The 9,235-nt window shown below is 43.6% G+C and overlaps 1 protein-coding gene across 2 annotated transcripts in view; it reads left to right on the forward strand.

Annotated features, from left to right (window-relative positions):
- Positions 1-8,874, forward strand: part of camk1b (calcium/calmodulin-dependent protein kinase Ib) — a 46,258-nt gene extending 37,384 nt beyond the window's left edge. For both annotated transcript variants that reach the window (XM_035388316.1, XM_035388317.1), the window contains 8 exons: positions 2,210-2,348; positions 3,323-3,449; positions 3,895-3,970; positions 4,738-4,850; positions 5,344-5,422; positions 6,278-6,365; positions 6,665-6,812; positions 7,056-8,874. In XM_035388316.1, the coding sequence (XP_035244207.1) occupies positions 2,210-2,348; positions 3,323-3,449; positions 3,895-3,970; positions 4,738-4,850; positions 5,344-5,422; positions 6,278-6,365; positions 6,665-6,812; positions 7,056-7,159 (874 nt within the window). In that variant the 3' untranslated portion in view covers positions 7,160-8,874. The remainder of the gene's footprint in view (positions 1-2,209; positions 2,349-3,322; positions 3,450-3,894; positions 3,971-4,737; positions 4,851-5,343; positions 5,423-6,277; positions 6,366-6,664; positions 6,813-7,055) is intronic.
- The last annotated feature ends 361 nt before the right edge of the window (positions 8,875-9,235 follow it).

Raw genomic sequence — 9,235 nt, forward strand, 5'->3', positions numbered from 1 at the left:
CTTCTGTGAAGCACTGCCCCTTAGCTAGCTGCCTTCACAGTTACAGGTTTCGATTTTAACATACATAAATGGCTTCCTTTCATATTCTGCTCATTTGTGCGAACTCACTGTATGTTTAATTGTATCCAACAGTCCTGACCTTTATGAAGAAATAAAGAAATAAATATAAGAGACTGATATAATGCTAGGACCTTTTAGGCCATTTTTCAGATATCGTACACATAACTGGTCACACAGTATAAGGCAGGAGTGCTGGTGCTGATCTGGAAATAGCTCTTGTTCATGGTGCTGGTAGCCGGTGTGTGCCAGCTGCACTGTTGGGATGAGCTAATCCAGCAGTAATCCCAGCAGCCCTCATGGGCTTAAACCTACCCTGTGGGCCCGTTGTGTCCACCCATGCAGGCTGCCAGCCATTGCTGGTTAATGACATAGCCCAGTAGTAAAGCCAGCCATTTTAAGGCTGTAAACTGAAATACACTCATTATGAGAATTGTTTTTTTTTTTTTTTTTAAATCACACATTAGAATAAATTGTGATTTGAAAATTGTACTTGCGAAATTTTCTTTTCTTGAGTTATTTTACCTTTAGTGCCCAGAACATTACCTAAATGAGCTTGAAAAGAACCAATGGCATTTTATTCAGCTGTCAAGAATGAGTCAGAGAATGTTGCATTTGTAAATGGAGCCCTGTCTGTCTCTCCCACCCCCACACTGTTTCTTTCTTTCTCTCACTCCCTCGTTCCTACTCTGTTCTCCTTTGCACAGGAGGGGGTAGGGGACTATTGATGCCCGCAGTGCATTTTCATTAGGATGTGTCCAAACCTGTTGCCGTCAAACAAATAAAGTGTAGAGAACTCACAGGATTAAAATTAGTCATGGTGTAGACAGGCGACTGGATGTTGGTAATAGAATATGCTGTACCCCTGGACACAGTGTTAAAAGCATCGAACTGTCATAGCTAAAAACGAAAATTAAAAAATAGTAGATCCTGGTGCTCTTAAGTATTTCAGTGTGTGCTTTGACCTATTAAATGTTACCTGTTAAATACCATGTGCCATTCCACCTCTGTTAGAAAGGTCTGCACTGGTTTAAGCAGTAATATGTGTTGGACTTTGGCAGAATGTCATTTTTATTCTTCTGAAGTTCTGCACTCATGTTGAAAATAAAACATGCAGTTGGGCATGTCTGGCATCACCCAGCTATTATTGATTCTGATGATCCTGTTTAGTACTTCAGCCCCCTTGTCTCACCCTCTGGTTTAATATCAACTTTCACGTCAAACTGTCAGCAGCCAGAATATTGGTTTTATGTGTGCATGGTGACATTAAGTGCAATATTATGATGCAGTGCTTTAGTGCTGGGTGTATGTGCCTTGAGCTTTATGTGCCTTGAGCTTTATGTGCCTTGTGCTTTATGTGCCTTGAGCTTTATGTGCCTTGTGCAAAAGCGAACGTCTTTTCTGTGAGGCGCTGTGCTGCTGTTGAGTCCCTGGCACCGAGCAGGCTGATGTAAAATGTTGCACATCGCCTGTCACTGCTTGTGTCAGCCTTTGCCAGTTGTTATTTTTATTTCTCTTGCATTTGCATAGTAGTGACTCCTAATGGTTATAGGGCTCAAATGACTTTGTGGTCACAGACTGAGGATCATTAACACATCGAGGAGAGACATGCAGCAGTCTTACTGTAGGATACTGTAGGCATGGTTACGCTCCCAGCGATAACTCTGTCGCCTGGACATAAGTCATGAAACACAGCAGTGATGAGATTTCAGAATGGGCACAGTGGGCCAATGCTACCTGTGGTTCTGGAGAGGACTCCCAATTTTAAAGGGCTCTCTCCAGAGGTATAGGTGATTAAATGTGATTTACAGTTTCTCTGTTGAGAGGTATAGGTAATTTAATGTGATTTACAGTCTCTCTCCAGAGAGGTATAGGTGATAAAATTTGATTTACAGACTCTCTCCAGAGTGGTGTGGGTGATAAATTGCGATTTACAGTATCTCTCCTGAGAGGTATAGGTGTTTAAACATGATTTTCAGACTCTATTCAGAGAGGTATTGGTGATTAAATGTGATTTACAGACTCTATTCAGAGAGGTATAGGTGATTAAATCTGATTTACAGTCTGTCCAGAGAGATATAGTTGTTAGTGATATACAGACTCACTCCAGAGGGTCTATATGTTTGAACCGGGTGTCTTTTTTCTCCTTCAGCGTGTCTGGTGGGGAGCTCTTTGATAGAATTGTGGAGAAGGGCTTCTACACAGAGAAGGATGCCAGCAAGCTCATTCAACAGATCCTGGATGCTGTGAAGTACCTCCATGATATGGGCATCGTGCACCGGGACCTGAAGGTGAGCTGGGGGGAGGAGCTGGGAACAGAAGGGACAGGGGCTAAAAGAGGAGGAGGGCGAGTCAGGGGAGCAGTTTTGAGGTGGTGGGGAAGGTGATAGAGAAGTGGTGGGTTAAGAGGTGGTGGGTGATACTAGTGTGGAGGTGGTGATAGTGGAGTGTTTGGGGTGGAGATGGAGTAGTTTGAGGTAAAGAGCAGTTCAGATTGTAAACCATTAATTCTCTAAAAGTCTCAAGCTAATCAGAATATACCTTCCAACAGTGAGAGCAGCTGTTCAGTCGGTGTTTAACACAATACAGTTCAGCTATTTTGCTCAGATTTTGTGAATTTTTAACTGATATCCCTGGCCACCATGAGCACGTTTGAGAGGACATAATTGAGTTGTCCAGTCTTAACACTACTGTCACCTGTCTCCATGGTGCACGTCAAACCACTCTGAGGGGGATATTGCCTTGCTCAAATAAGGTCATAACTGTGGCTTAGACTTTATAACAGACATGTCTCAATGGCCCTTGATTTTAATTTCCTTCTTAGCTCTGCTTTCCCCTGCAAGTCGATTCCCTGCAGCTCTGAAAGCCTTGACTTTGTTTCTGTCCAGTGCTTTTTTTGTGTACTGCATACTATACGAAGCCAGTCTAAATTACCCTTATCACTTTCAGTCCCTAATTGGCTAATTTGTTTGCAGGGAGTGTGGTGAAGCATATACAGATTGATCCTTATTTAGATAGATAATTAAGTCCTTCATAGAGTGCGTGAGGAGGAAGTCTCCCTCATGTGAGGTGAACTGCAGTCTGGGGTAGTGGCTCCAGTTTCCATAGCGCCATGTCCTTGGTGCAACACAGGCAGGTGACTGGAACCACAAGTTCTGTCGTTGTACTGTTGAACCTATAATGGTGCCTATTTGATGCGTCTTATGAATATTCACGATTGCGTGTGGTTCTCTGCAGTAACCCGGGTCATGTGCTTTTCTTGTAGCCAGAGAATCTGCTGTACTACAGCATGGACGAAGACTCCAAGATCATGATAAGTGACTTCGGACTGTCCAAGATCGAGGGCTCAGGCAGTGTGATGTCCACTGCGTGCGGAACCCCTGGATACGTAGGTGCGGAGGCAGGGACGTGTGTCTTCGGCTGTTATTTACGTGTGCCTTACCTTATAACAGTTTTTGGCCTTTGTGAAAGTAGCACTGTCATATTATGCACAATGTATGCTTTATGTAGAACATCCTTGGTGGTTTTGGTTTGACATTTATGCAGTTTAGAACAAAATAAACTAGATCCCTTTCCAGTAATGAATACATAGCGCTTAACACCGTCAGTTGCATAACAGTGCTAAATGGTTCCATTTAACTATTCCATTTATATTAAGAATAATGCGCTACTCAGCGCTGTGTGTGTTTGATTGGTCTTGTGTGTCCTACAGTACCATAAAGTCAGCTGTTATTATTTGAGAAGAGGCAGATTTTTGCTGTTTTTCTGGTCAGCACTCTGATATGAAGGAGATGAATTGGAGAAATGAAAACAGTGCTGAATGGTTGTGTTTGGCAGCTCCGGAGGTCTTGGCTCAGAAACCGTACAGCAAGGCGGTGGACTGCTGGTCCATAGGAGTCATCGCATACATTCTGTGAGTCTGGAGCAGCATGAGCTGTATTCACACCATGGCCTATCTGATCTCTTTCTCTCTCTGTCGCACTCTCACTCCAAAATTCGCTCTCTCTTTCTTGTTTTCGTTCTCCCGCTCCCCCCCCCCCCCTTGGTCCCACTCTCAGTATCTTTTCCATGTACACTCTTATGCTGTTACATACCTCACTTTCCAGTTTTTTGTCCTGTTATTGCATTCTTGGTGACTAGGATTGTCATTCAGTTCATAATCCATAGTGGCATATCCTGTGTTTGACAGGCCTTTCAGGGTGACCGCCACTGCCTGTGTAAATTGGGTGCTAATCTCCATTCTGTGCATCATGACTGTGCCCTCCCTCCCCGCACCCCTTGGTTTTTGTGGTAGACTTCAAACTTTCAAGTGATGTAGTCCAAAGTATGACTTTGTGTTTGCTATAATCTCACTGGCCTTTCTGGAGCCCCCCCTCTCCATTATTTGTGGTGATATACAGGGAGCTCCATAATGTTTGGAACAGACATATATATTTTTTGATTTGGCTATACCTCACAGTTTTAGATGTGTAATCAAACAATTCACTTTTGTTTAAAGTGCAGATTCTCAGCTTTTATTGAAGGGTATTTTTTGTGGTTTAGGGTGTAAAGGGTATTACATTTTGGTTGCCGGTGATCGCTGAAGACTCTCTCTCTCCCCCCTCCCTCTGTCTCTCTCTCTCTCTCTCTCCCCCCTCCCTCCGTCCCTCTGTCTCTCTGTGTCTATCCCTTTCCACACAGTTTATGCGGGTACCCTCCATTTTATGATGAAAACGATGCCAAGCTCTTCGAGCAGATCTTAAAAGCAGAGTACGAGTTTGACTCTCCGTACTGGGACGATATCTCAGATTCAGGTACAACGCTTTTGTCTTGACCACGCAGACCTTCTTGGTGTGTGACAGTATGAAAGAGGAACACAATGATTTTATTCTATGCTATTTTTAAAGCTTTCTCTGTCTGTGTTTATCTCAATCTGAAGATTCCTTACAAATGTCTCATCTGTTGCCACACAGCCTGGAAGCCCTGCCAGACTGCTCAGTGTGTTTGTCAGATTAAGATGCAGCATTGCAGTTTGTAAACATAATCAGAGACCCGGGATGGTGCTAAGCAGAATCCTGGAGCAGTGTAAAATGGAGCCAGAGGAGTTTATTCTGGATCTCCGACCCCAGCCTGGGGCCTGTGCGTGTTCTGGCTGGCAGTTCTGACATTTGGATGTGTGCTTGCTGCATTTGTGAATATTAAATCTAACTTGACACTTTGAAATGAAGGGTAAATATTTGTAAATCATCACTGTGGGAACTGAAGGGTTTAAATTTGTGGATTGTGACCACTTTACTCTGTCTGCAGCCAAAGACTTCATTGTTCATCTTATGGAGAAAGACCCCAGGAAACGGTATACGTGTGAACAGGCACTGCAGCACCCCTGGTATGCCTTGTTATTAAAACACTATTTCATATACTCTCTTAGATCATGGGTCCCTATCCCTGCTCCTGAACAGTTAGCATCAGTTTGGGGTGTATATATATATATTGGTGTATATATCACTTGTTTCTGGAGGAGTGGGGCCACCTGTTAATCACTGATTATTCATGCTTTGCTCAATAGGACTTAGTTTTGATTAACATCTTAGTGTTCCTCAGACACTGAACATTTTTCTGAATAAAGGATGTGTCACTTACTTTGCAGAGCTACTTGTCAGCATTATTCAAATGTAAAGTGTATAATGACAAAAAAAACTTAAGGCTTTAATCTGAAGATTAAGCAGCAAGGATTTATTTTATTTGATTAGAATCACCTACTAGCTAGATTATTTTATCACAAGCCTGAAAATCACTTTTATTTACAAACTGGGTGGTGGCCACACAGGATCAGCTTGGCATGTTAATGTGTGCAAGAGGTTAGATATTAATCGTTGGCACCACATGGATATTTACTAAAGTATTTCTGACGAACACCTTTCATAAGGGTCGCATACGTAGTCCCTACTCAGGATTCAACCCTGCAATCTTCCGGTTATGACCACTGGCAAACCCTGATGCCCTCACCACTGCTCCACACGGTTTCCAGTGAAGCACGTATTAGTTTAAGCACAGAAATAAATGGCTGATAAGATAAGAAAACAGCAGAATGTGCTCCTCGCTGAAACAATATCTTTCTTAGGCAGCAGCAGTTGTTTCAGCAGGCAGTGTAGCAGTGTACATTCAGCTCGTCAGGTTACTGGGGCATTTGGGTCCAGGTGCCCAGCCTTATCTGAACCCATCCTCCTTCCCTTTCCTCCAGGATTGCTGGAGACACTGCCCTGGACAAGAACATCCATGAATCTGTCAGCGCACAGATTAAAAAGAACTTTGCCAAAAGCAAGTGGAAGGTGAGCACCGGTCTCTTCCCCTTCTTTACAGCTCTGACTGAAGAAACACCTTCTGTGCTTAAGCAGTTGGCATAATGAGGAAGCAGAGAATTTGACCAGTGGACCAGTGCTACTGTTTGACTGTTGCTTATTTATGAATGTCTGATGTATTATGAATGTCTTTCAACCAAATGGTGGAGCATATTGTAATTTAGGCTAGCTGCCAAAGGAGGGCGATAGAGATCATGCAGCAGGTGGCTGTTTGTTGTGCTGTGTGTATGGGAAGTGCATGTGATAAATGGCGGCATGTGTATGTACAGCAAGCTTTCAATGCCACGGCGGTGGTCAGACACATGAGGAGACTACAGCTGGGAACCAGTCAGGAGGGCCCCAGCCAGATCACACCCACCAGCCCCTGCCACGGAAACCTGCTTGTGCCTGAAGAAGATGAAAATGAAGAGCAGGGCTGTGAGTGTGTCCCTGACCGCTCCCCGCCCAAGACGTCAAAACTGCATGCCAATCGAATGCTAGCCCCAGTGACATAGTCTGATTTCAGAAAAATGTCTCTGTTAATCAGGCTACTTAATCATCTTACTTACTGCTGATTGGTTGTACACGCTCAATCCCCTCCCCCATCCATACTTTCACTCTACATTAAACTGGTTTTCTTTTGAACTCTGTCTGCTTTCCTGCTGTGCTATGTTCCCTCAGCCTCGGACTGTGTTGGCGACTGTCCCAAGAGCGATGGTGGGAGCCCAGAACACGATGGTGTCCAGAACTGCACATACCACTGCCAACCAGCCAGCCGGGTCTGAGCAGAACCACGTCACCATGGCAGCCTGTTTCACTGCAGCCCAGAACCCCAGTCTGGCCAGGAATACTGAGATATTCCAGCTGCCCCCACCAGGGTGCGCTGCTGTGTAAAAAAAAAAAAAATCCAGGGTGGGGAGGGACTCTGTGCCAGTCGAGGGAGTCACTAGGAGAACGTTGATACAGAGGGGAAGAGGAACATTCCCCCTCCCAGGTGTATCATGGGTAATTCTCTGGGAGTTGGAGCTCAGACAATGTTTTTCATTTTTAAATGTAGATCTGTTTTGTTTTCATCTAATTATGTATGGGTTTTTATCATTACTTAAAAATTTTTCCAAACAAAACCAAGTCCCTGGAGATGTATGCTTGAGCTGGTGAACCCTGTGACTCTTCCCTGAAGTGTTTACTGAAGAATGACTTTAGCAGAGGAGTCCTGTCCTGCAATAAGCAGTTCAGTCCCCTCACAGATGACAGTAAGCATACGTGATGCACATGCTATACCCCATAGGTCAGTAAGAACACTCCTGTAGGGAAAATCTAAAAGAGTTCTGCTGTCCTGTGTTTTTAATCGGATGCACCGGACAGCTAGCTTGGTTCACTAAATGTCAGTTTAGGTGCATCGCTGCATCCCCTTGGGCTTGTGGGTTAGCTATTTCAAGCTTTGATTGGATTTTAATGATATCATGCTGTCTTAGTAAGGCACTGATAAAAGGCAGATATGACGCATTATTCAGTGCCTTGAGGGTTGTGGTATCAAGTGATTGTTTTCTGGTATTTTTCCTCTTCTTTCCAATCAAGATAAATATTTTCTCTGCCTGTGTATAAAATGTATACTTATTGGCCTTTTTAAAGAATCATCCTTCCTCTCAGTTTTTTGTAATGTTTCCACGTGGCAAATGCAACATATAAATGCAAAGCATCACTTTAACCTCCTCCTCAGTACCCTAATTTTTGCAGCTACTACCGTCCCTGTGAGTAATAAGACACTTTCCAGTGCAGCCCTTTGAAGTCTGTTAGCCATCGGCGCCTATCAGTATCAGTCCCTCCATGACCTGAACATGAGCGTGTCATTGTCGTCCAGCCTCTCTGTTTGTTCCAAGTGACCGCTTGCTACTCATTATTCTGTCATAGCGGCGTGAAATTGTTCCAGAGCCCATATATCAGCGCCCATAAGATGACAGTCAGTCACCACAGTCGTGGACAGATAGAGAGACTTGCCTTTGTGTCGCTGCCAGCCCCTTCCCTTTTCTCACCGCTTCGGCACTTGCCTGAAGCTCTGGGTTGGTGTTTAATGCTGTGTGCATCTTCGCAGAAGCATCTGAATATGGTTTATGCTCTTTGCTACATGCTGTTAGCACATGCCGTCCCATATGATTCCAAAGGTACTGAATGTTTTCCTGGTGACATGTGGTGTTGCAAAAAATTTGAACTCATGGGTCATGGTGGTGAAAGTGCTTGATGAGAGAATATCTTATTGCACTTGAAAACACCTATTGTATGGGAGGTGGAAGGTTAGCCCTTTTTTTGAAATTACTGCATGACACCGACCTTTTGAAATTCAGGTTAAGAAGGCACATTTTACTCGCCAGATACTGGTAATATTTATTATTGGGGTAGACCCTACATTGATATATTGCCATTGTTATTTCTTTATTTCCTCTGCATAATTGCAGCTGTACAGATGTTATTTGAATTAAAGAATGTAACAAAATCATTTTTATGTCTTATCGTCTCATCTCCTCATTTCATTTCATTCACGCTCCTGCCTTCCTCACGCCTTCATTTTTGTCTCCTGTGCAAAAAATCACAAGTCATTTCAAATGTGATTGGCCACTTTAATCACTTCTCTTGATTTATATATCTAACATATCCTCTTTATCATGAATGGACAGTCTCTAAGGTGAGGCATGACTGTGTCTTGTCAACCACTCTGCTTTCACGTACAGTAGGACCTTGCAGAATTCACTGGTGTTACACATGATGATACACACAGCAGATCATTGATTTTCCCTTGATAAATGTTTTGAAACGGTACAGTCACCAAAGCTGTCCATGGCGCAGGCTTTTTGACCACACATTTA

The sequence above is a fragment of the Anguilla anguilla genome, chromosome 13, assembly GCF_013347855.1.
Source record: "Anguilla anguilla isolate fAngAng1 chromosome 13, fAngAng1.pri, whole genome shotgun sequence".
In the NCBI taxonomy this organism is placed as follows: Eukaryota; Metazoa; Chordata; class Actinopteri; order Anguilliformes; family Anguillidae; genus Anguilla; species Anguilla anguilla.